The sequence below is a fragment of the Syngnathus leptorhynchus genome, chromosome 2, assembly GCF_054491065.1.
Source record: "Syngnathus leptorhynchus isolate UIUO chromosome 2, UIUO_Slep, whole genome shotgun sequence".
NCBI classification, from domain to species: Eukaryota; Metazoa; Chordata; class Actinopteri; order Syngnathiformes; family Syngnathidae; genus Syngnathus; species Syngnathus leptorhynchus.
This window is the reverse complement of record NC_141196.1, coordinates 24,417,781-24,444,117: the sequence shown is the minus strand read 5'-3', so window position 1 is coordinate 24,444,117 and position 26,337 is coordinate 24,417,781. Positions and strand designations below refer to the sequence as shown.

The following is a 26,337-nucleotide window of genomic DNA, read 5'->3' as shown; positions in this document are numbered from 1 at the left end:
TTATTTGTATAGCCCTAAATCACAAGCAGTCTCAAAGGGCTTCACATAGTCAATCAATTGACAATTATTCTCAAAGCATCCCCTGATCTTGGGCTCCCAAAAGGGCAAGGAAAAACTCAAAAACCCCTACCAGGGGAAAAATGAGAAACCTTGAGAAGGGACCACAGATGGAAGGATCCCCCTTTCAGGATCACCAGGCTGCAATGGATGCAAAGAGGGCACATAAAATACATCATATGGAAATCAAAAAGTGGATGTCCAGGCCAAAGCGAAGAGCTGTCGGAGGTGCCTTCGATTGTCCTGGCAGTGTCCTCTAGGAGGGTATTCCGCTGCAGATCCCTCATGCTGAATTGGTCCACGAGAATCTAGATAGCCGTCGTCAGCTTGGGTGTCACCTAACCACCTCCCCAGCCGGGGAGGGGTGGGGGGAGTGGGGTCGGGGAGAGGGAGCAAAGACAGACTCCAGCCGAAGCGGCTACTACAGGTTAATTAAAGGCCACATCATAAAAATACGTCTTTAAACGTGTCTTAAATATTTCTACTGAGGTAGCAGTTCTAATATCCATTGGCAGGGCATTCCAGAGCTCTGGAGCCCGAATAGAAAATGCTCTAGCCCCTGCAGACATTTTCTTGGCCCTCGGTGTCACTAAAAGACTAGCGTTTTGCGAACGAAGGTTACGAGACGGAACATAAGGAAAAACTAAGTCGACGAGATATGAAGGCGCTAAGCCATGCAATGATTTATAGGTTAATAGAAGAACCTTGAAGTCACATCTTAAATGGACCGGGAGCCAGTGTAAATTGGCTAATATTGGGGTAATGTGATCAAATTTTCTTGTCCGTGAGAGCAGCCTTGCAGCAGCATTTTGTACTAACTGTAGACTTTTGATGCTGGACTTGGGAAGACCAGAGAATAATGCATTACAGTAGTCCAATAGACTTTGTCCAATTTTAATCTTCGAGGAAGGCAGAGGAGACAGCCACATCGGGCAGAAAGGGGAAGACGCCAATTTTACGGCATTGGCTATTCTCCTCATGGCCAGACCTTTCCTCTTTTTTTAAACAGAATTTGGATTTTGGAACAAAGGAGAGCCGATCACTCAACTTGTTCAACCAAATAGGATTTTAGACCTTTTGTCTTCTCTTTTGTTCTGAGATGGTTGAGTGGAATTCATTGATGTAATTTTGACTTGTAATTCTTTTTTTATTTAATTCTTTAAATTGCTTCTTAATCTTTAATTCAGTTATCGATTATTTCTTATTAACTATGTTGAGCATGGTTTTATATGCAGTAATTAGAATTTTAAAATTTCTTTATTTCCCTATCATAGTCATTATTTAAATCCATTCAATTCTTTTTAAAGTGAAGACAGCTTTAATCCTTAACATCCGGAATTGTCAGATCTGGTTTGAAGAAGTTATCTTGAGCTCAGCTAGGGCGAGTGAGCTCTAGTAAATCAACGAATCCCTTCGGTCTTACCAAAGACAGATAAATTTATCTGAGCGATAACAAATGGTTCAAATCAAAAAAGGGGAAGGAGCTGCTAGTAAAAAGGGTGCGGTCATCTTGATTCCGGGCCTCAAGTGGTTACTCTGCACCGGTTTCAGAGTGACTTTAAAGGGATTGGCGTCCTAAAAAGAATAAATTAGTTTTGTCTGAATTGATATCTTAGAGGCGGTTAGACTCGGACGAATCTTTCCCCGCCCCGACCTGGTAACTCTCGTCTCCCTATGAGGGTTGCGTTACAGCAACGGGGTCAAAGGGGAGTTTAACCCTTTAAACGGAGGGTCGGGTCACTTAAGGACGGATTTGGTGGTGTGGGTGTGGATTTGACATCTTGGTGTTGGAATTTGTCAAATAAATTTTCCCTAAAATGCGACTCAAACTTCGGTGCGACTTATGTATGTATTTTTCCCCTTTATGGTGCATTTTATGGCAGATGCGACTTGTACTCCGGAGCGACTTTCAGTCCGAAAAATGTGGTACAAGTTTATATGCAATACTGGAAACAATGAAATCTGTGATTGATTTTATAGGGGAAAAAATATTGACTCCAAAACTGTATCTCCATCTGCAGTCTGTGCCGAACTATCTTTTCTGAAACAACTAAAATATTTCTCTTCAGATGTCTGACACAGCAAGAGAGGATGAGATACAGTTTCTCCGGGACCAACTGAGGCAAAAGGAGGAGGAAGTCCAGCTGGCTGCCCATGCCGGCTTGGATCTGCTTAATCAGCTAACAGAAACACAAACTCTCTTTGAGGAACAGAGAATAAAGATGACAAGTGCGTTGGAGGTATGACACTTCAAATCCATCCATTCATTTTTTTTCACAGTCACAAGTATGCTGGACCCTATTCCAGAAGCAAGGTTTCCCTCAAAATTCTACTTGCATCACCCCATAATGACAACATAAAAAAAATTGTTTGCAAAGTTATTAAATCTTTGAATACTTGCTATTTTCAGAAAGACAGCTTTTTGAGTACCTGCCGATTTACAACTGGTGTTGTTTCTGGCGGCCTGTTTGAGTCAGATTTTCGTCATCATTTTAGTTTAAATTTGTTTTGGTTTTTGTTCACTCTTTTCCGTCTTAGTGGACTACTACTCTAAGCATTTTACTCTTATTTCCATTTTAGTGAGCATTGTGCATGACTATTTTAGTACATTTAGCATTTACCGTTTTCAACACTCCTTGCCCTGTTCGGGGTTTTGGGGGATGTGCTGGAGTCTATTCCAGCTGGGCGAAAAGCAGATCATTTAAATCAGGTGTGTGAAGGAACGAAGGTTCTAAAATGGTCTTAGGGAAATAGTCTTGCACTTTTCCACCTGTTAGGGCCCTCATGGTTGTCATCAGTCTTTTCCAGATCTTGATTTTTGAATCAGGTGTGTTGAGACTAAAACAAGTGTTCTGTCTTTCTGATCAATGTCCAAGGATCTTAAGCAAGACAAGTATACGCTGCAGAAGGAGGTGGAGCTGAAGACCCGGCTAATTGAATCGGTGCAATCAGAGCTTGATTGTCTGACGAAATGCCATCAACATAACATGAACATTGAAAAGGAAAAGCTTGAGAGTAGTCACCGCACGACTCTTAATAAACTCAACAACAAGGTACGGTAACTGTCTTAACTTCAAGATAAAAGCTAAAAAATAATTAGACTTAAAAATCTATCTGATGTCAATTATTTGGATGACAGTTTTTTTTTTCATTATTAGTGGTAGTGGTAGTAGTGGTTGTCATCGTCTTAATTTTCTTTAATTGAGCTGTGCCACACGTGTAGAAACGGGAAGATAAATCAAATGCTCTTAACCTAGATAGGTGCAAAATTTAACTCTGTAAATAGTTTTGCTAAGCGGTTCACTGCAATTTTAAATACTATGTGCCTTAGCTGAATAAAGGTTGGGAAACGCTGTTAGAAACATCAGACATGTAGGTATTGGTACCAGAGGTCTAGTTAATCTGTAATTGGGGCTTTTATCACATTATCATATATTAAACATTGAAGATGCTTCTGAGCTATCAATGGAGGATGTGAGTTGAGAAGCTTCTGCCAGTTAAATTGAAATTGTATTATCATTGTGCTTCTTAAGAAGACATTGTACTTACTAAGTTACCGTAATTTTCAGACTATAAATCGCTCCGGAGTACAAGTCGCACCAGCCATGAAATGCACAATAAAGTGAAAAAAAAACATATATAAGTCGCACCGGAGTATAAGTCGCACTTTTAGGGCATATTTATTTGTCAAAATCCAACACCAAGAACAGGGATGAACGAGCAACAACAGGCTAAACGATATATAGGTATGCTAACGTGACATAAACACAAACGAAGAGCTGAGAACGGGCCTGACGTAACATTCAGAGTTATTCTAATAACTATTACATAAATAACACGTTCATAAAACCATTTGTGTCACTCCAATTCATTAAATCCATCGATCGTCCTTTACGTAAACAATGCCGCATATGAATATCTTGTTTTTCTTTGTAAATGATAGAATTTATGACACCTTCAACATGCACAAAAACCTACCAAACTTTGCACATTCATCAGCTCTGTTGAGAAATTTGATATTTTATAGTTGTCACAAATATTGAAAAGATAATTGTTTTGTAGCGCCACCTAGATGGGGAAAATTAAAATACATTCCTGGTCTTTGAAAATTGGTAGGTAGCACCCAGAGACATACAAAAAAAGGACATGCCAGCCATAGTCTGAAATGAACAGGAGGAGAGTTGTGAATTTTTGAATGTGCCATTTTTGCTCATATTGATACATTTACTGTAATTTTCAGACTATAAATCGCAGTTTTTTTCTTAGTTGGGGGGGCAACTTATACTGAGGAGCGACTTATATGTGAAGGGAAACCCACGTCTTTGCTTGTACTTTATCAACGCCACAATATAGTCATATACTAGATCTGTGAAACAACGACGAGGCTGACGTTAGGGCGCACGCGCGGCGTTGTTGATAAAGTGCGAGGAATTTGATTGATGGATTTAAAGATTTGGAGTGACACCAATGGTTTGATAATAGTTGTAATATGATAGTTATTTGAAATATACTTTATATATAGTTATATGGGTCTGGAATAATTAGAAATACAACTTACGAGTCCGACGTCAGCGGCGCATATGCGGCATTGTTTATGGAAAGGACGATCGATGGATTTCATGGAGTGACACAGATGGTTTTATAAACGTGTTATTTATGTAATAGTTATTAGAATAACTCTGAATGTTACGTCAGGCCCGTTCTCTGCTCTTCGTTTGTGTTTATGTCACAAAGTCAAAGTCTGCTTTATTGTCAAGTTCTTCGCATGTTAAGACACACAAAGAGATCGAAATTACGTTTCCCACCGTCCCACGGTGACTGGACACATTACACAACACATACCAGCAAATAGCACAAAGAGTAAAAACAAGAGCGATGAATAAGTAATAAGCAAATAACCTAAATAAATAAACAATAAATAAACTAGAATTTGCAATTTCTGGAGAAATTGCGTGTGAGGGCGAAATGGTTGAATAACTTTTTGGGGAATACTGCGGAATGATTTTGAGTCTTCCGGTTTAAAGATATCACTTCCGGGTTTAGCTGAGGTCACTTCCGGTTTATTTGGGTCTTTTCCGGTTAAATTTAGGCCACTTCACGGTTTAGCTGAGGTTACCTCCGGTTTATTTGGGTCACTTCCGGTTCAATTTAGGCCACTTACGGTATAGCTGAGGTCACTTCCGGTTTATTTGGGTCACTTCCGGTTCAATTGAGGCCTTTTCCGGTTTAACTGAGGTCACTTCCGGTTTATTAAAGTCACTTCCGGTTCAATTTGGGCCACTTCCGGTTTAGTAGAGGTCACTTTCGGCTTATTTGGGTCACTTCTGGTTTGCCTGAGGTCACTTCCGGTCTATTTGGGGTCACTTCTGGTTTGCCTTAGGTCACTTCCGGTTCATTGGGGGTCACTTCTGGTTCATTGGGGGTCACTTCCGGTCTATTTGGGCTCACTTCCGGTTTGCCTGAGGTCACTTCCGGTTCATTGGGGGTCACTTCTGGGTTACCTGGGGTCACTTCCGGTCCAATCAGGGCTCATTGGGGTCACTTTAGGGTCAATCCAAGATGGCCGCCACATAGTGGAAGTGGGATTCAAGGAGGTGAATATGGGAAGCATAAGGTGAATAAAGTTGGAATGGGTTGAATGAGTTGAAAAATGTGGAATTTAGAGGGAAAAAACGGAATTTTGTAGAATTTGGTGGAATTTTAGAGAATTTGGTGGAATTTCTGGTAAGTGGGAATTTGGGGAATAGGGAGGAATAATATGAAGAGTTGAAAGCTGGAATGGGTTGAATCGGTTGAAAAATGTGGAATTTAGAGGGAAAAAACTGAATTTTGGAGAATTTGGTGGAATTTTTGAGAATTTCGTGGAATTACTAATTTGAAAATGTGGAATTTATGGTAAGTGGGAGAATAGGGAGGAAGAATATGAAGAGTTGAAAGCTGGAATGAATTGAATCGGTTGAAAAATGTGGAAACTAGAGGTGAAAAACTGAATTTTGGGGAGTTTGGTGGAATTTCAAAATTGAAAATGCGGAATTTTTGGGAAGTGGGAAGTTGGGGAATGTTGAGAATCTTTCCCAATGTGATGTGAATGTGCTGAATGGTGTGAATTTCAAACTGGAACGACGTGAATGTGAAATGTTGAATGTGCCATTGAGAATGAATGGGGAAAAATTTGTCGGAAATTTGGGAATTTTGCGGAATCAGAATTTTCGGAATAAGAAAAATGGAAGCGCTCATCTCGTGAATATTTGGAATGCGTGAAAAGTGGAATGGAGTGAATGGGTTGAATTGTGTGGAAGAAGAAGGACAGAAAAGTGAGGAGAATAAAATAGAAGAAGAAGAAGCGGAATAATAATAATAAAGTGAAAGGAGTAGAATAACATAAGTGTGAAGGCCTTCACACAATAATCATAACAAAGTGAATGGAGTACATTAACATAAGTGTGAAGGCCTTCGCCTTCACACAATAATAATAATAAAGTGAAAGGAGTAGAATAACATAAGTGTGAAGGCCTTCGCCTTCACACAATAAATAGACAAATAAGAGGAGCAAAATGAAGCAAACGTGCATACAGCAAGCAGTACAGGACGTCATGCAGCTAAGGGTGGAGGGGGGAGAGAGGTCAGGATCCTGACAGCTCCATCGATGGTCAGCGGCAGGTGTTGGGTGTGACCCTTCCGGAAGTCAACAACAATCTCTTTGGTCCTGTTGACGTTCAGCAGGAGGTTGTTGTCCCTGCACCACGTGGCCAGAAGGTCAACCTCTGACCTGTATTGAGTCTCGTCGCCCCCAGTGATAAGACCCACCAGAGTCGTGTCGTTGGCATATTTCAGCACGCGGTTGCTGCTGTAGTTTGCAGTGCAGTCATGCCTCAGCAGGGTGAAGAGCAGCGGACTGAGCACGCAGTCTTGGTGGGCCCCGTGCTCAGCGTGATGCTGCCGGAGACATTGTCGCCAACACGTACTACCTGAGGCCTCTGACAGACGAAGTCCAGTAGTCAGTTGCAAAGGCAGGTACTGAGGCCCAGCTTGTCGGGTTTGCAGATGAGACGCTGTGGAACAATGGTGTTGAATGCAGAACTGAAGTCCACAAACAGCAATCTCACATACGAGTCTCCAGGTGGGTGAGGGCAGAGTGAAGGGCAGAGCAGACGGCATCCTCAGAGGACCGATTGGCTCGGTACGCAAACTGGAAGGGGTCTATGGTGGGGGGAAGAACAGATCTGATGTACGCCACTGATGACAAGCCACTCAAAGCACTTCCTGACGACGGGTGTCAGTGCCACAGGGCGGTAGTCATTGAAGCAGAAAGGAGCAGGATTTTTCGGCACAGGTATGATGGTGGCAGCCTTGAAACATGACGGGACGATGGCCTGCTGCAGGGAAATGTTAAAGATGTCCGTGAAGACATCCATCAGCTCCTCAGCGCAGTCCTTCAGCGCTCGACCCAGGATGTTGTCCGGGCCTGCCGCCTTATGGGTGTTGATAGCGGCAAGCGTCCTCCTCACGCTAACGACAGAGAGGCACAGGGGCTGCTCGTTCGGAGGGGGAGGGGTCTTCAGCGGGAAAGTGCTGTTGTCAGCGTCGAAGCGAGCAAAGAAGCGGTTCAGTTCGTTGAGCAGAGGGGCGTCGCCCTCACAGCTCTGCGGCGCGGGCTTGTAGTCCGTGATGGTCTGAATGCCTTGCCACAGGCTTCGAGCATCCCTGCTGTCTTTGAAGTGGGCGGTAATCTTGGAAGAGAATGCCTTTTTCGCTTCCTTGATACCCCCTCCGTGAGTCGTCACCTTATCGTGGTGGAGGGGTTTGCGTGCCCCTATGATCCTAGGAGCCATGTTGTCTGGGGCTTCATGCCCCTGGTCGGGTCACCCATGGCAGAAGGGTCCTAGGTGAGGGGCCAGACAAAGCACGGCTCAGAAGACCCCTGATGATGATTACAATAAATGGACGTCGTTTTCCCTCGCCCGGACGCGGGTCACCGGGGCCCCTCTCTGGAGCCAGGCCTGGAGGTGGGGCTCGAAGGCGAGCGCCTGGTGGCCGGGCCTTCGCTCATGGGGTCCGGTCGGGCATAGCCCGAAAAGAAAACGTGGGTCCCCCTTCCAATGGGCTCACCACCTATAGGAGGGGCCAAAGGGGTCGGGTGTATAGTGAGCTGGGCGGCGGCCAAAGGCGGGGACCTTGGCGGTCCGATCCCCGGCTGCAGAGGCTGGCTCTAGGGACATGGAATGTCACCTCTTTGGCTGGAAAGGAGCCCGAGCTGGTGTGTGAGGCAGAAAGGTTCCGACTAGACATAGTCGGACTTGCCTCCACACATAATTTGGGCTCTGGTACAAGTCCTCTCGAGAGGGGCTGGACTCTCTTCCACTCTGGAGTTGCCCACGGTGAGAGGCGTCGAGCAGGTGTTGGCATACTCATTGCCCCCCGGCTGGGCGCCTGCACATTGGGGTTCACCCCGGTGAGCGAGAGGGTAGCCTCCCTCCGCCTTCGGGTGGGGGGACGGGTCCTGACTGTTGTTTGTGTCTATGCACCGAACGGCAGCTCAGAACACCCACCCTTCTTAGAGTCCCTGGAGGAAGTGCTGGAGAGCGCTCCTTCTGGGGACTCCATCGTTCTACTGGGTGACTTCAATGCTCACGTGGGCAATGACAGTGAGACCTGGAAGGGCATGATTGGGAGAAACGGCCCCCCGATCTGAACCCGAGCGGTGTTCTATTATTGGAATCCTGTGCTCGACACGGATTTTCTATAATGAACACCATGTTCAAGCATAAGGGTGTCCATGTGTGCACTTGGCACCAGGACACCCTAGGCCGCAGTTCGTTGATCGACCTTGTAGTCGTGTCATCGGATTTGCGGCCGCATGTTTTGGACACTCGGGTGAAGAGAGGGGCGGAGCTGTCAACTGATCACCACCTGGTGGTGGGTTGGCTCCGATGGTGGGGGAAGATGCCGGTCCGACCTGGCAGACCCAAACGCTCTGTGAGGGTCTGCTGGGAACGTCTGTCAGAATCCCCTGTCAGGAAGAGCTTCAACTCCCACCTCCGGCAGAGCTTTTTCCACGTCCCGGGGGAGGCGGGGGACATTGAGTCCGAGTGGACCTTGTTCCGTGCCTCCATTGTTGAGGCAGCCGACCGGAGCTGTGGCCGTAAGGTTGTTGGTGCCTGTCGTGGCGGCAATCCCCGAACCCGGTTGTGGACACCGGCGGTAAGGGATGCCGTCAAGCTGAAGAAGGAGTCTTATAGGGCCTTTTTGGCCTGCGGGACTCCGGAGGCAGCTGACAGGTACCGGATGGCCAAGCGGAACGCGGCTTCGGCGGTTGCTGAGGCAAACACTCGTGCGTGGGAGGAGTTTGGCGAGGCCATGGAGAATGACTTCCGGACGGCTTCGAGGAAATTCTGGTCCACCATCCGGCGTCTCAGGAGGGGGAAGCAGAGTCAGTCACGTTAGCATACCTATTGTTTAGCCTGTTGTTGCTCATTCATGTCTGTTCTTGGTGTTGGATTTTGTCAAATAAATTTCCCTCAAAATGCGACCTATACTCCGGAGCGACTTATATACGTTTTTCTTCACGTTATATTGCATTTTATGGCATTTACAGCATAAGAATTTTTATGTCATGATTACCATCTATAAACCATATTTAAAAAAACAACAGAAAAACAACATTTTTCCATTTACACGCATTCTCGCAAAGAGACGCATGCCCATGCGGGTTGCCGACCCCTGTCCTAGAGGATTCATCTTATTGACTTCAATCTTTTATTGTACCATCTTAAGACCGGGGACAAGGACTAGAGAAAAAAGAGTTTTCTAGATACTATATGACGGGGGCAGCACATCAGATTTTGCGCTTTATATTTCCTCGACACACGAAAAAAATCTCTCCTGCATTCGTTCCAAAAGAAATTTTACGTTTGTACAGTAAATGGTTTGCAACCTGAAGATAGATACCATTGATAATGGCAAGGAATTTTTGTTTCCACTTTTCACAATTTTACCCAATGTATTGCATTGAGCTTGGAAAACAAATCCAACTGAAAATTCATCAGAACAGCCTCAAGACGATCATGCTGTACCGTATTTTCCGCATAAGTCACACTTAAAAGCCTTTAATTTTCTCAAATTCTCGCCTTTTAACAAGGTGCACCTTTTGTCGACTAAAATCCAAAATCTGTAAAGTTGTTTTTTGTGGCTCCTTTAATATTACATGAAGACCAGATAAACCAATCAGAGGACATTACGTTTTACATGGACATCCGCTGCCGCCATTGGTGAAAACATACTATTGTTTGTGCAAATCTGTAAAGTTGTTTTATGTGGCTTCCGCCACACAGAAACGTAATTAACAGGCACCCGATAAACCAATCAGAGGACATTGTGTTTTATGTAGATCGGACAAACTATAACCTGGGCGAGAAGGGTCTGTACATACCTCTGCCGCCATTGGTACATAAATACTTTTGTTTGTGCGAAGTATGTACTGCCGCCAATTTGCACAAATGGTAGGATTTATTTATCAATAAAAATAAATACTACCGGTTGTGCGTATCTGTGAAATTGTTTTGTGTGGCTTCCGCCACACAAAGACTTAATATACAGGCGTAATATGTAGACCTGATGAATCAATCAGAAGACATTACGTTTTATGGGGTGGTAAACCAATCAGAGGACTTTACGTAACACATAGAGTACGTACCTCCGCCGCCATTGGAAAAGAAGTACTATCAGTGGTGCAAAAAAAACAGCATTAGCACCCTCTAAAATGGCAGCGACAAAGAGACATGCTTACGCAGCACAATTAGAGCTTTCTGGAAAGCCAGGACTATTGCAGAAGATCAATGTGACAATGACGAGACAATGAACTTGGCATGTTTAATGGTGAACTTGCCCAACTGTTTAATTTGGATACAGAAGATGAGCATTTTGATGGATTTGCGCATTAATATCAATTAACAATGTGAGTACAATACAGTACATGTATTTTACATAAAATAGAATAAAGGACAACAAAACTTTCTATCGTTCCATGCAAATCACGATGGCCCAACTGCTTTGTCATCAGGGAAATGCCACCCACAGATCCTTGCATTGGAGTTTTGAGTGAATTTGTAACGCCTGTGAATAGAAAATAAGTGGTAATAATTAACAATGTGCAAGTTGGTCTAGTTTGAGTTCAGTTTATAAAAGACAATAATATACAAAGACAATATTTATATATCAAACACATACAGTAATCCCTCGCCACATCACGGTTCACATTTTACGGCCTCTGTGCTTCACGGATTTTTTTTTTGTCCTATTATATAGTACATACTTTGTATTGATGATTAAAGTTATGATTTTACTGTAGTTATTTGTAAGAAAGCGTATACTTTGTCAAAGAAATGCTTCAGCCTGAAAACATGCTTTGTTGTTTGTTTTCAATCTTATACATGTACCGTATTTTTCGGACTCTAAGTCAGTTTTTTTTTCATAATTTGGCCGGGGGTGCAATTTATATTCAGGAGGGACTTACATATATGTGAAAATATCAACACATTATATCAATTCACGTTATTTTCACTCTAAACTGCTCTAGGCCTGTGGAATATTTTGAACTGTAACTGACGATGAGTGTGATGTAAGCCATGTAGATGAGGAACCGCTGCATCTTTTACTTCTCGGGTTAGCGGAGTTGTTATAAGCGTCACAGATGATGAAGATTTAATGATTTGGAGTGACCCAGATGGTTCGATAAAGTTGTTAGCATGTTATCCATGTTATAGTTATTTGAATAATTTTTAATATGTTACAATAGGCACGTTCTCAGTTCCTTGTTTGTGTTTATGTAACGTTAGCATACCGTACTTTCAGCCTGTTGTTGCCTAATCTATTTTTATTTTAAATTTCCTTTCAAGATGACATGTCTGTTCTTGGTGTTGGATTTTATCCAATAAATTTGTCCCAAAATTGCGACTTATACTCCGGTGCCACTTTTATATTTTTTTCTTCTTTATTATGGATTTTATGGCTGGTGCAATTTATACTCCGGAGCGTCTCATAGTCCGGAAAATATGGTACATATACCGTAATTTTCGGACCTTAAAACGATACGGTATGCTAACGTGACATACACAAACAAGGAGCTGAGAACGAGCCTGACATAACATTCAGAGTTATTCAAGTAAGTATTACATAAATAACACGTTTATCAAACCATCTGTGTCACTCCAATTCATTAAATCCATCGATCGTGCTTTATGTAAACAATGCCGCGTATGCGCCGCATATGCTCAAGTTGGACCCGTTGTAAGTGTCATTTCTAATTATTCCACAGACCCATATAACGATATATAAAGTATTTTTTAAAAAACTATCATATTAAAACAATATTATCAAACCAAAAAGCCATAATCTTTTTTCAAACCTTCTGTGTCACTCAAAATCATTAAATCCTTCAAACTCTTCGTCCTCCATGTCACTTACAAACAAAGCCGCTAATGATGCCGGTAGTACGTGGGGCCCTTCGTCATCCCGTGATCGAATCCTTTGTTGCCCTTTATGTAAACAACCGCCGCGCGGCACGGGTGACGCCACTTGCAGTTCAAATGACAGTAATCCCTTGCTACATTGCGGTTCGTTTATCGCGGTTTCACTACATCGCCGATTTTTGAATTTTTAAAATTTTGGAAAAAAAATCACATAACTTGCTCCTGAGTATAAGTTGCCCCCCACCCAAACTATGACTTATAGTCCGAAAATTACGGTAATAATGGTAAAAAAAAAATAAAGGTTTTGACTTCACAGTTTATGCCTATCATGGGTTGTTTTCGGAACGTAACTGTTTAAGTAATTGTATATATGTTATGCCATATTTACTCAAAATTATTGTGTGTTGTGCTTGGCAAGAACGAAAACCTAGTAAAAAAAATCTAGTTGCATTGTTCCACAGGAAAGCGGCACTCAGCAGCTTCGAGATATCTCACTAACCACGGCCGAGGGTGTCAGCTGTGATGGTTTCAGCCACCTGAAGAGGAACAACAATTCAATTTATTGGAATGTTAACTGAACAACGTGGCGACACGACTCCTATCTTTTTGAACAAAAATCTATTTATTGGAATGTTAACTGAACAATGTGGCAACACAGCTCCTATCTGTTTGAACAACACTCCATTTATTGCTATGTTAGCTGAACAGCGTTGCTACAGTTGCATAATCTCCTCTCTTTAGTGTTGCAACGCCTATGTAACCATAACCAGGGCATCTTAAACTGAAAAAAAATGAGAAGGCAAAACAGAGAGCTCCAGAACTGATCGAGATTGTAACTGAGCGCTCTCTGTCGTTCTCCTCTGGATCAAAGCAATTACTGGTTGTTTTCTCTTCTTTGTTCTTTGTTATTAAGTATCTGATGGTGCTTAGCCCTGACAGTAACCCCAGCAAAAAATGAGGGATTACTCTATATACTTCTCTTCCGAGCACATTATTTTACCTTTATTTAATTAGGAAAATTACATAACCTGCAGATGTGTGAGTCAGTAAAGTTAGCCTGATTTCAAAGTTTATGATGCCGCAGCACAGTACAGGTATTTCTTTACATCCAATAATGGTAGCTGTTCAAGAAGGGGAACATTACCCTATTTTCCGGACCAAAAGGCGGACCGGATTATAAAGCGTACCTTCAACGAACGGCCCATTTTAAAACTTTGTCCATATATAAGGCGCACCGGATTATAAGCCACATAAAATAGAAGCTATACTGCAACAAACTGCGGTTGACTAGGGTTGCGGTATGCATCCACTAGCCAATAACCATTGAGCCCTCTGTAAGCAATTGTGTTACTCAAATTATCCTATAAATTTTATAGGGGTGTCAAACTCAAATTTACAGTGGGCCAAAATTTAAAATTGAACAAAGCCGCAGGCCATGGTTGAACAAATGAACCTTTTAATATGGAATCAAACAAGTTTTGATTTTACAATGAATATTGAACAAGCAAGGCTTATATAACTTAAAAGTGCAGGCGTGCAAAATCAAGTTGATAATAACACCAATAATAATAATAATAACAATAATCGTAATAATAGTAATAATAATAATAATAATAATAAAACATCAATGGCATATTAAATGAAAGTTAAATAAAAATCGAATGCCTCCTGTTTGCAGCCTTCTGAGGTAAATGTCAAAATTAGCTTCTTACACAGGCTAATAAATTTGAAAATAAAGTAACATAACTATGAATAAATCAACCATTCAAGCCTTGGAGTAGCAAGAAAAAGTGCATAGAAAATGTATTTACTGCTCATTTTGTGACACACTGATCTCCTCTGATGCGGCCAAGCCAGATACCTGGCATCTTTTCTTGGATGCCAGTCCATCAATGTCGAGGCTTAGGGTTTGAGCTGAGGAAACCGTCATTATTGAACAAAGGTGTTCGTCAGTCAGACGTCTCCTGTGAGAAGTTTTTGGCATCTTCATTGAGGAAAAAAGTTGCTCACATAGGTAAGTGCTACCAAACATGAAGAGCAATTGAGCAACTTCAGTGTGAAGCTGAGGCATCGTGTCAGGGATGAACTGTGGAAACTGTGCGGCCCCAACAACATCAAACTTTGACTTCAGCGTTTCATCACCCTGGAGTTCATTCAGCTCCATTTGGAGGTTGGTTGGTGCTTTTTCCACATCAACTGCGAAGGGATTACTAAACATTTCAAATCTAAGTTTCTGGACATCAAAGTCGCCAAACTGCTGGCTAAACTTCGCGCCGAGCACACTGAGTTTTTCAGCAAACTGTGCGCACACGGCGATAGAGATCTGCGTTTTTATGGTTTGGCAGCAGGGGAAATGGCCAAAGTTTGCTTGTAGCAGCTGATTCTCCCACAGGCACATCTTCATTTTAAAAGCTCTCACTGACGCATACATATCTGTGATGATGCGTCCCCGCCCCTGCAGCTGCAGGTTCAGCACATCGAGGTGGCTTGAGATGTCACACAGAAAGGCCAGCTCACACAGAAACCTTTGCTCCCGGAGCTCTGCTGTGTCCTTCCCTTTGCTTTCCAGAAACTGGCACATTTCTTCACGCAGTTCGAAAAATCAGTTTAGCACTTTTCCGTGGCTTAGCCATCTCACCTCTGTGTGATACGGCACATCTGTGTATTCTGAATCACACTCTTCCAGAAAAGACTTAAACTGGCGGTGATTGAGACCTTTGGCTCTTATGAAGTTAACAACTTGTGTTACTGTGGACACAACATCTTCCATATTCAGCGCTTTACCACACAGGGATTCTTGATGTAAGATGCAGTGATAAACAGATAATTCACCTGCACAGTTCTCTTCGCACATCTTTTCACAGATTCTGGCCACCAGTTCATTCCTTTTACCACTCATGGCTGGCGCACCATCAGTGGTTAATCCTACAAGTTTATTCCACGGAGGGTTTATTTCAGTTACACATTTTCTTTCTCTGTGGTTGTGTTGTGCCATCCATCCATCCATCCATCCATCCATCCATCCATCCATCCATCCATCCATCCATCCATCCATCCATCCATCCATCCATCCATCCATCCATCCATCCATCCATCCATCCATCCATCCATCCATCCATCCATCCATCCATCCATCCATCCATCCATCCATTCATTCATTCATTCATCCATCCATCCATCCATCCATCTTCTTTCACTTATCCGGGGTCGGGTTGCGGGGGCAGCAGCTTTAGGAGGGACTACCAGACTTCCCTCTCCCCAGCCACTTCATCAAGCTCATCCCGGGGATCCCAAGGCGTTCTCAGGCCAGCCGAGAGACATAGTCTCTCCATCGCGTCCTGGGTCGTCCCCGGGGTCTCCTGCCGGTGGGACATGCCCGGAACACCTTCCCAGGGAGGCGTTCAGGAGGCATCCTGATGCGATGCCTGAGCCACCTCATCTGGCTCCTCTCAACGTGGAGGAGCAGCGGCTCTACTCTGAGTCTCTCCCGGATGACCGAGCTTCTCACCTTATCTCTAAGGGAGAGCCCGGACATCCTGCGGAGGAAACTCATTTCGGCCGCTTGTATCCTGGATCTCATTCTTTCGGTCACGACCTATAGCTCGTGACCATAGGTGAGGGTAGGACCTCAGATCGACCGGTAAATCGAGAGCTTTGCCATTTGGCTCAGCTCTCTCTTCACCACGACGGACTGATACAGAGTCCGCATTACTGCCGACGCTGCACCGATCCACCTGTCGATCTCGCGCTCCATCCTGCCCTCACTCATGAACAAAACCCCAAGATACTTGAACTCCTCCACTTGGGGCAGGATCTCATCCCCGATCCGGAGAGGGCATTCCACCCTTTTCCGACCGAGGACCATGGACTCGGATTTGAAGGTGCTGACCCTCATCTCGACCGCTTCACACTCGGCTGCGAACCGCTCCAGTGAGAACTGGAGATCACGACCTGAAGAAGCCAACAGCACCACGTCATCTGCAAAAAGCAGTGACCCGATTCTGAGGTCCCCAAATCAGACACCCTCAATGCCTCGGCTGCGCCTAGAAATTCTGTCCGTAAAAATTATGAACAGAATCGGTGACAAAGGGCAGCCTTGGCGGAGTCCAACACTCACTGGGAACGAATCCAACTTACTGCCAGAAATGCAGACCAAATTCTGGCATCGGTGATACAGGGACCGAACCACCCTTATCAGTTGGCTCGGCAGCCCGTACACCCGAAGCACCCTCCACAGAACCTCCCAAGGGACACGGTCGAATGCCTTCTCCAAGTCCACAAAACACATGTGGACTGGTTGGGCGAACTCCCATGCACCCTCGAGGATCCTGCCGAGGGTGTAGAGCTGGTCCACTGTTCCACGGCCAGGACAAAAGCCACACTGCTCCTCCTGAATCCGAGGCTCGACCTCCCGACGGATCTTCCTTTCCAGCACCCCTGAATAGACCTTACCAGGGAGGCTGAGGAGTGTGGTTCCCCTGTAATTGGAACACACCCTCCGGTCCCCCTTCTTAAAGAGGGGAACCACCACCCCAGTCTGCCAATCCAGAGGCACCGTCACTGATGTCCACGCAATGCTGTAGAGGCGTGTCAGCCATGACAGCCCCACAACATCCAAAAGCCTTTAAGAACTTCGGGCGGATCTCATCCACCCCCGGGACCCTGCCACCGAGGAGTTTTTTAACTACCTCAGTGACTTCGACCTCCGAGATTGGAGAGTCCGCCTCAGAGTCTCCAGGCCCTGCTTCCACAATGGAAGGTGTGTCGGTGGAATTGAGGTCTTCGAAGTATTCCCCCCACCGACTCACGACGTCCCGAGTCAAGGTCAGGAGCACACCATCTCCACTGTAAACAGTGTTGACCGTGCACTGCTTCCGCCTTCTGAGACGCCGGATGGTGGACCAGAATTTCCTCGAAGCCGTCCGGAAGTCATTCTCCATGGCCTTGCCAAACTCCTCCCACGCCCGGGTTTTTACCTCAGCAACCGCGTTCCGCTTGACCATCCGGTACTCGTCAGCTGCCTCCGGAGGCCCGCAGGCCAAAACGGCCCGATAGGACTCCTTCTTCAGCTTGACGGCATCTCTTACCGCCGGTGTCCACCAGTGGGTTTGGGGATTGCCGCCACGACAGACACCAACAACCTTACGGCCACAGCTCCGGTCGGCTGCCTCAACAATTGAGGAGCGGAACAAGGTCCACTCGGACTCAATGTCCCCCGCCTCCCCCGGGACGTGGGAAAAGCTCTGCCGGAGGTGGGAGTTGAAGCTCTTCCTGACAGGGCACTCTGCCAGACGTTCCCAGCAGACCCTCACAGAGCATTTGTGCCTGCCAGGTCGGACCGGCATTTTCCCCGACCATCGGAGCCAACCCACCACCAGGTGGTAATCAGTTGACAGCGCCGCCCTTCTCTTCACCCGAGTGTCCAAAACATGCGGCCGCAAATCCGATGTCGATAAACGAACTGCGACCTAGGGTGTCCTGGTGCCAAGTGCACACATGGACACCCTTATGCTTGAACATGGTGTTCATTATAGAAAATCCGTGTCGAGCACAGAAGTCCAACAATAAAACACCGCTCGGGTTCAGATTGGGGGGGGCATTCCATCCAATCACGCCCTTCCAGGTCTCACTGTCATTGCCCACGTGAGCATTGAAGTCACCCAGTAGAACGATGGAGTCCCCAGAAGGAGCGCTCTCCAGCACTTCCTCCAGGGACTCTAAGAAGGGTGGGTACTCTGAGCTGCCGTTCGGTGCATAGACACAAACAACAGTCAGGACCCGTCCCCCCACCCGAAGGCGGAGGGAGGCTACCCTCTCGCTCACCGGGGTGAACCCCAATGTGCAGGCGCCCAGCCGGGGGGCAATAAGTATGCCAACACCTGCTCGACGCCTCTCACCGTGGGCAACTCCAGAGTGGAAGAGAGTCCAGCCCGTCTAGAGAGGACTTGTACCAGAGCCCAAACTATGTGTGGAGGCAAGTCCGACCATGTCTAGTCGGAACCTTTCTGCCTCACACACCAGCTCAGGCTCCTTTCCAGCCAGAGAGGTGACATTCCATGTCCCTAGAGCCAGCCTCTGCAGCCGGGGATCGGACCGCCAAGGTCCCCGCCTTTGGCCGCCGCCCAGCACACTATACACCCGACCCCTTTGGCCCCTCCTATAGGTGGTGAGCCCATTGGAAGGGGGACCCACGTTTTCTTTTCGGGCTATGCCCGACCGGACCCCATGAGCGAAGGCCCTGCCACCAGGCGCTCGCCTTCGAGCCCCACCTCCAGGCCTGGCTCCAGAGAGGGGCCCCGGTGACCCGCGTCCGGGCGAGGGAAAACGACATCCATTTATTGTATTCATCATCAGGGGTCTTCTGAGCCGTGCTTTGTCTGGCCCCTCACCTAGGACCCTTCTGCCATGGGTGACCCTACCAGGGGCATGAAGCCCCAGACAACATGGCTCCTAGGATCATAGGGGCACGCAAACCCCTCCACCACGATAAGGTGACGACTGACGGATGGTTTTTTACAAACTCTTCCTCATTAAAGGGTCGGGCTGATTTGGCGATTTCTTGTGCCACGATATAACTTGCGTTTACAGCAGCCTCACTTTGTGTTGTGGCTTTTGTGAACATTTTCTGTTGTGAAACCAAACCTCTTTTCATCTCCTTTACTTTCTGGCTCCTTTTAGCCGTGTCCAGGTCCTTATATTTGTCCTGGTGTTTGATTTCATAGTGTCGTCTAATATTGTACTCCTTAGTTACTGACATGTTGTTGGCTCCACAAACAAGACAAACAGGTGTTGTCTTGTATACATGTAAACAGATATTCAGTCTCCCACCTGTCCAGAAAAGTTCTATTTTCTGCCTTTCTTTTCACCATTTGTTGGTAGGGTAACACAGTGACAGCTGTCGTTTGAGGTCGCAGTGTGGGGGAGAGGCACGGAGATGCAGGGTGTGCACATAGAGAAACGGACGTAACATCCGTGACGTCACCGATTGGTTTGTGGACTGCTGCTCGGAGGCCAATAGTATCGAATCTAGGCAGCGCCATCTTGAAAATTTCAGGTGCATTCTGGGAAAAAATGAACACGGAATCTACTTATATGGGCATGAGGCGGAGTCATGAACGGACGTATGGGCGCCAAAGCAACAGCAGAGCATTATGGGATTTTTAGTACAAGCGATGAATGCGGTGGTACAGCGCTGCTACAGCGCTGCCGCCGTATAATACCGGCGGGCCAGCTCTAATGTTAATTTGAAATTTTCTTGCGGGTCAAATATAATTACACTGTGGGCCAAATTTGGCCCGCGGGCCAGAGTTTGACACGTATGCTATAATATGATCAGAACTGATTAAAGTTCGATCTAACACCTTGGTACCGCTTACCTATGTTTCCCTTCCATATCGATCCGTAAATTTACTCGAAACATTAACAGAGCAGCCTATTTTGACATGAAATAGCCTCGTGTGTACAGCAGCTATCACTATAGCATTAGCCACCCGCAGACTCCCATGAGCCTCAGCAAAGTGTAAACAATCGCGTTTCTCAAACGACGACTTATAAAATGATCGGAACGGACTAAAGTTCAATCTAACACCTTGGTACGGCTTACCTATGTCTCCCTTCCATATCGGAAAATACGGTAGTTTTGAAAGCACTTCTAAGTGCAAAAAAAGAAGAAGTTAGCACTTGATGCTACGTTTGAGTAGCTAGTAACCAAAGCCTCTTCAATCACCCAAGATTCAACTATATCAACTTCAACCATTTCTTCTTCTCGTCACGGGGAAATCGATTAGAAAAAAACGGGTCTTTGAGGGAGACGGCATTGCACCATTTTTGCGGAGTGGGATAGGTAATACGTAGCATAAAAAGTGGAAGTGAGCGGAGCCATCCCCAAAGAGGCTAGTGTGACTTATACTCTGGTGCAACTTACAGACTGGAAACTAGTTTGTGCATTTCTGGTTTATAAATTTGAAATTAGTCCTATTTTTAAATGAAGGGATGGGACTTCAATTATTTTTGTCTGGTTAATACAATAGTCAACGGATTAATACTTTTTAAAATGCAGCCCTTGAATATACGTCCGGTTCTATTCTTAGTTGTGTTTTTTTGTTGTTGATATTTTAAATACCAACAGGGAGCTGTTTGCATTCCTTAAAGTTTTTATTCCCACACATTTATTTCTTATAGATGATACATTTACAATCTGCTCTGGATGAGTCACAGCTGATTGAGAAACAGCTGAAAGAAAAGCTTGACTTACAAACCAAGGTGCTGAAGAATAAGATGGATGAGATACGGGTTCTGAATGAAGACTCTCAGAGTTCATGTACATCAGAGTTCTTGGATCTGCGGAAAAATTTTCTGGAGTTAGAGCATATAAAGGTGAAGGAGACATTTATGAGCACTTTTGTTGCACACAAAATATGTATGTATCGTGTTGTGTGGTAGGGCTTTATTTGTTTTTATTTTGCAGTTGGAGTTGGAACTGGCACTAAAGGAATCAAAGTACAAAGAGCATCAGCTAGAATTGACCAATAGGGCCCTACAACACAACCTCAAACAAACCACAGAGGAGAAAATCAATGAAGCTGCCACCTGGTATGCAGCATTGGAGGTAAATATTCGGTTGTACTTACTCTGTTGATTTGATTTTGATGTGTGTTTTGATGTAGAAATTCCAGTTTGTAGCAGCCAAGAGGTGTAAGAAAAGAATGGAGCTGATGTAAGTGGCTGAAACTTATCTGCCGCTGGAAGTAAAATAAAAATTATTAATTTACAAAAACATAACATGAAATAACTACCGTAATTTTTGGACTATTAGTCACTTTTTTTTTTCTTAGTTTGGGGGGGGGCGACTTATACTGAGGAACGACTTATATGTGAATTTTTTCACAAATTTGCAAAATTAAAACCAAAAACAAAAAAAGAAGTCTTCTCAGTGAAGAAGTCTCTGCTGTTAGGCTGGAGCAGAAAGCCATCAGGGCGCACGCGCGGTGTTGTTGACAAAGGACGAGGAATTTGATCAATGGATTTAATGATTTGGAGTGACACAGATGGTTTGATAATATTGTTGTAATATGATAGTTATTTGAAATATACTTTATGTCGTTATATACCTCAGTGAAACACCTGTGTCTGAAATGCTCTCATGTCAGATCGCAACGGTTAAATTTAACGAAGTTGAGGAAGTGACAGCTGACCAGACGCCAACAGTCAAAACAACCTAGGCAGAATCTTTCACTGCTTTAGGTGGCTGTGATGAAGTAAGCTTCGAGACGCCGATCTGAGGATCTTTGAAATCAACACGCCGTTTAAGAGCTTCTGACTTTGGAGACCACTAAAGGGAAAGCGGAGTGAGAAAACAACAACTAGCCGCGAAACTACAACATACTGCTAAAAACAACTAGCACGTTCCAAACATGGGTCCAAAGAAGGCACCAGCCTCTCTCATCGGTGGAGGAGGTTGATGATATTAAAAACGCGTTGGACTTCCTTAGTAAAGAAGTCTCTGCTGTCAGGCTGGAGCAGAAAGCTATCCTTAAGCTGGTCAAGGAGGTTAAAACTCTCCGCATCCAGAATGAGGAAAAGGAAAAGAGAATAACCTTTCTGGAAAGCAGGGTTGCTGACCTGGAGCAGTACACCAGAATTAATGATCATCTCCGCAGTCAACATCAAAGCCTGGTCATACGCCCGGGCATTGGCCGCTGGCGAAGGAGGTGAGCCTGGTGAACTGGATGTTAGCTCCACGGCGCAACAGGTGGCTACTTTCCTGCAGTTCAAGGGAATACAGGTGGACTGCGACATCAAAGCTTGCCACCCTCTGCCCAAGAGGAGCGCCGGGGACAAATCCGCTGTTATCATGCGGTTTGTCAACTGAAAACACAAGATTGCACTATTAAAACAAGGAAGAAAGTTGAGAGGAACCGACGTCTACATCAATAAGCACCTGACGAAGCGCAACGCTGATATCGCCAAAAAAGCATGCTACCTGAAGAAACAGAAAAAAATTCAACACACCTGGACTACAAACTGTAAAACATTTATCAAGCTCAATGAAACACCGGAGGAAGCAAAAGTGCTGATGGTAAGAAGACAGATACCAATGATCATCATGCAGGACTGTAAACTCTACTCACAATCACGACACACACCGAAAGAAGTCAAGCATCTATACTTGAAGACAACAGTAACATAACTCAGAGGATTAGTGTCCTTATCCTGTCTTAACAAAATAGTAGAACAAAGTGCTAAGATCCTTTGAACTGATTGACCAACTGCAGAGAAAGCAATCAGAGGTATTCTGTTTACACAACATCGTAAAACACCCCCTGCTGTGACCCCCTGAGAGGCCAGGTGAAGAGGCCAGGGGTTCACCTCCACCTTGGCCACTCTCACCCCCACCCATTTCTCTCAATAAATACTCTCTTGCATGAATCGAAAGTCAGATTTTGTTCGAACATTGCTGTACCTACAGTCACGAACAAATTCTCCACTTGCAAGTGGTTAAAGGGCATACTGTCTCCCGTGTGGTTATTGCAAAATAAGTTAGAGTGAGAACATCTCTAACAGCCTGTGTATGATGCACTGCCTGGGGGTATCATTTGTACGTCTAAAATTGAAAATCAACTCCTTAATTGTGGACACATTACAAACTTTATACAGTATTTTCTGCACTGTAAGGTGCACTGGATTATACAGCGCACCTTCATTGAATTTTTTATTTTACAATTTTTTATCATGTATGGGGCGCACCGGATTAAAAGGCACATAGAATAGAAGCTACTGCATCAAACTGGGGTTGACTAGGGTTGCGTTATCCACTACATGGAATTGTGTAAAGGGAATGTCAACCCAGTCAATGAGGTAATAAAAAAAACCCATCCAACTCCCATTCCATATGAAAGTGATACGGTTTGACTTCTTACTTGGTCCAGCAACCCCACTCATTTTTGATGGTCATAAACTTTCTTTAGTTTAAAAGAAAAAAAGCGAGAGCATACGTTGATGTGTAATGCGTTGATTAGCTTGGTAGCTTTGGTGCTGGGTTTGTGTATGCGCAGCCAAACTTGTTGCGGTGAGGGGGTGTGGTCACTATTGCGCATGTGCGGTTCACTATGCCTCCCGACAGGCTTACCTGTATGTCAATCAAGCGATGGGATGGATTCTAGCCTATAGAAAAAATGTGTTTTTTGTTTGTTTTTAAATGTCATGCGCATAAATAACGTGCCACATTTCAGTTAGTGACGGTAAAGATGTTGCAACAATTAACATAGTAAATGAGTAGATTACCCATTACTAGAAATCTCTTAATGCCGTTAATTCTAACGTTAGTCTTTTATTAAACTCACCCACTCGGAAAGTCGTGTGAGAAAATGACAGCAATTTGTAACCCCTAACACGGAAGTTTGACAGGATGTCATAGTTGCAGCTGGAAGTTGTGTTGGCATTAAAAAACATGACGGTATTAAAAAGGTATTTAAAAAGTATTAAATTCCACTTGGAATTCTTCTATATACCCTGTACCAATAAGACCTGCGGTTACAGCACCATTTTCCCGCAATCCCCTGATCTGCATATCTTGTCCTCTGTGCATCCATATCAGATGTGCCAAAGAAATGAGACCGGCACTTATTGGACTAAGGAGACTGAAGAAGTGGACTTGTCAAACCTGTTTCCGCTCTGCGATCCCTAGCAACACTGATAAAAGAAAAGTCACCTCCTGTAACCAAATCCAGTCTCAGTGGAAATGTAATTCTCTTGCCGCCAAGATCAGAGTTGGCGGACTTTTGCTCAACAACAATGCCGTCCTCCTTCGAGAAAGCAAGCTCGGACTTGAAGACCCCACCCCTAACCTCCCTGGATACAATGCAATCTGAAAAGATTGCGACAGATCCGGCACAAAATACCACGAGGCGGCTTGCGCATCTATGCAATGGTCTCCCATACTTTGTCCAGCAGTAACTATTGCTAGTTGGTGTCTTGTCTTATCAACGTGGAATAGGGAGGAACGTAACTTTGTATGTCTGATACGTGTCAAGAAATTGAAAGTAAATCTAATTTAAAGTGTTACCCAAAGTGGGATAAATAGTTTAAAATGTATAGATTTTTTTATTCACAACAAATAGAGATCTTAATGCACTGGCAGTTTGTCCTGACGCATACGTTGGTCACCTGATATGTGTCAAGGAGAAAAGTAGCAAGGTGGCTGTCCGAATCTCCAAACAGAATGTGTGAACTTTGTTCTAGTTCCATACATACAGTAGTGCAAGATACAGAATTAGGGGATAAGGGTGGATACTCTGACAAAGCGATGGAAAAGATGCAGGGCAGTCTCTTGATGACTGGATCTGGACATGCCTGAGATATTGTATGCTCAGGGTAATTATCATCTAAGTCGAAAATAATTCTTCAAATACAAATTTGAGACGGGTTATTGCATGGTTTGTCCTCATGGTCTGTTTTGAATTGTTCATAGGTGTCATGGAATGGTATTTTATACATTTTTCTTATGTCAAAGCCGAGGACTATATATATATATGTAATTTCTTTGCCTCTTTTCTTTTATACAGAAATCTCGTGAGGTGAACCGTGAACTCCAGGTACATATGGAAAGAGTTCTACAACAAGCCCAGAATCCAAACAGCAAGGGCAATTCTCTTTTCGCTGAGGTAAATGTCAAATGGCCAACATTTCTGAGATTTTTTACTATGCTTTGACAAAATCAAGATTTTTGAATTTTTGTGAGCGCATGTTTGATGATTTAGGATTTAGAATTCAGGTCCGTTCATCACACTCCTGTGTGTGTGTGCGTGCAACTGCGCATGCGTTTGTGTGTGTGTTTGTGTATGTGTGTGGGTGGGTATACACAAACACACAGTGGAAGTTGACCACCTCAGGAGTCAACATATTCGTTTTTTTTTACGCAAAATGTCGGGAAATCTTTGGCTCTGTTCTGGGACAAAGCTTCAGAAACCAGCGTTAGTTGGTGTTTTTCTTTAGCGGGTTGTAAACCTTTGACGCCCGATTTCAATCGTGCGCGGCTTGTTTCCAGAAATCTTCCTCCACGACAACACAACGGTTCATGCTGAGAGTTGCTCTACTGTATTGTCAGTTTTTTTTGTAGTTTTGTGTACCGGAACGCAACAACTTTGCTACTTGATGTTCCTTTTGGAACAAATTAGCGTAGAGATCTAGGTTTCTACTGTGTGTGTGTGTGTGTGTGTGTGTGTGTGTGTGTGTGTGTGTGTGTGTGTGTGTGTGTGTGCGCGCGCGCGTGCTTCTTAATGCTCTTTTTCGAAAGGATTAATTAGCGCGGAGAGCTGATGTTGTACTGAATGTGTGTGTGTGTGTGTGTGTGTTTGTAGTTTGTATAAAGTTTGTTTGCACAAACCGGATTCGGTTGAAGTTGGGAAATTGTGTAAAATGTTAATAAAAACAAAATACAACAATTTGAAAATCCTTCTCAACCCATATTCAATTGAATACACTACAAAGACAACATATTTAATGTTCAAACTGATAAACATAATAGTTTTTTGCCAAATAATAATTAACTTAGAATTTCATGACTGCAACACGTCCAATAGAAGTTGGGAAAGGTGGCAAAAATTACTGAGAAACCTGAGAAAAGCTCATCAAACACCTATTTGGAACATTCCCACATGTGATCAGGCTAATTGGGAAGAGGTGGGTACCATGATTGGGTATAAAAGGAGCCTCCCCAAACATGCTCTGTCATTCACAAGCAAGGATGGAGCGAGATTCACCACTTTTTCCACAACTGCGTGAGAAGATAGTTATTACTTAATAATATATTATA

The 26,337-nt window shown here is 44.3% G+C and overlaps 1 protein-coding gene across 9 annotated transcripts in view; it reads left to right on the top strand.

The window, feature by feature from the left end:
• Window positions 1-26,337, top strand: part of spdl1 (spindle apparatus coiled-coil protein 1) — a 129,525-nt gene that overhangs the window by 16,023 nt on the left and 87,165 nt on the right. For 7 of the 9 annotated variants that reach the window (XR_015068633.1, XR_015068632.1, XR_015068631.1 and 4 more), the window contains exons 2-7: window positions 2,127-2,297; window positions 2,934-3,110; window positions 12,986-13,093; window positions 20,706-20,900; window positions 20,992-21,132; window positions 25,088-25,186. Coding sequence is in view for 6 of the 9 variants with exons in the window: in XM_085935552.1 (XP_085791678.1) it covers window positions 2,127-2,297; window positions 2,934-3,110; window positions 12,986-13,093; window positions 20,706-20,900; window positions 20,992-21,132; window positions 25,088-25,186 (891 nt within the window). In the remaining 3 variants the exon portion in view is untranslated. The remainder of the gene's footprint in view (window positions 1-2,126; window positions 2,298-2,933; window positions 3,111-12,985; window positions 13,094-20,705; window positions 20,901-20,991; window positions 21,133-25,087; window positions 25,187-26,337) is intronic. The other 2 variants (XM_085935561.1, XM_085935589.1) reach the window with 2 other exon arrangements.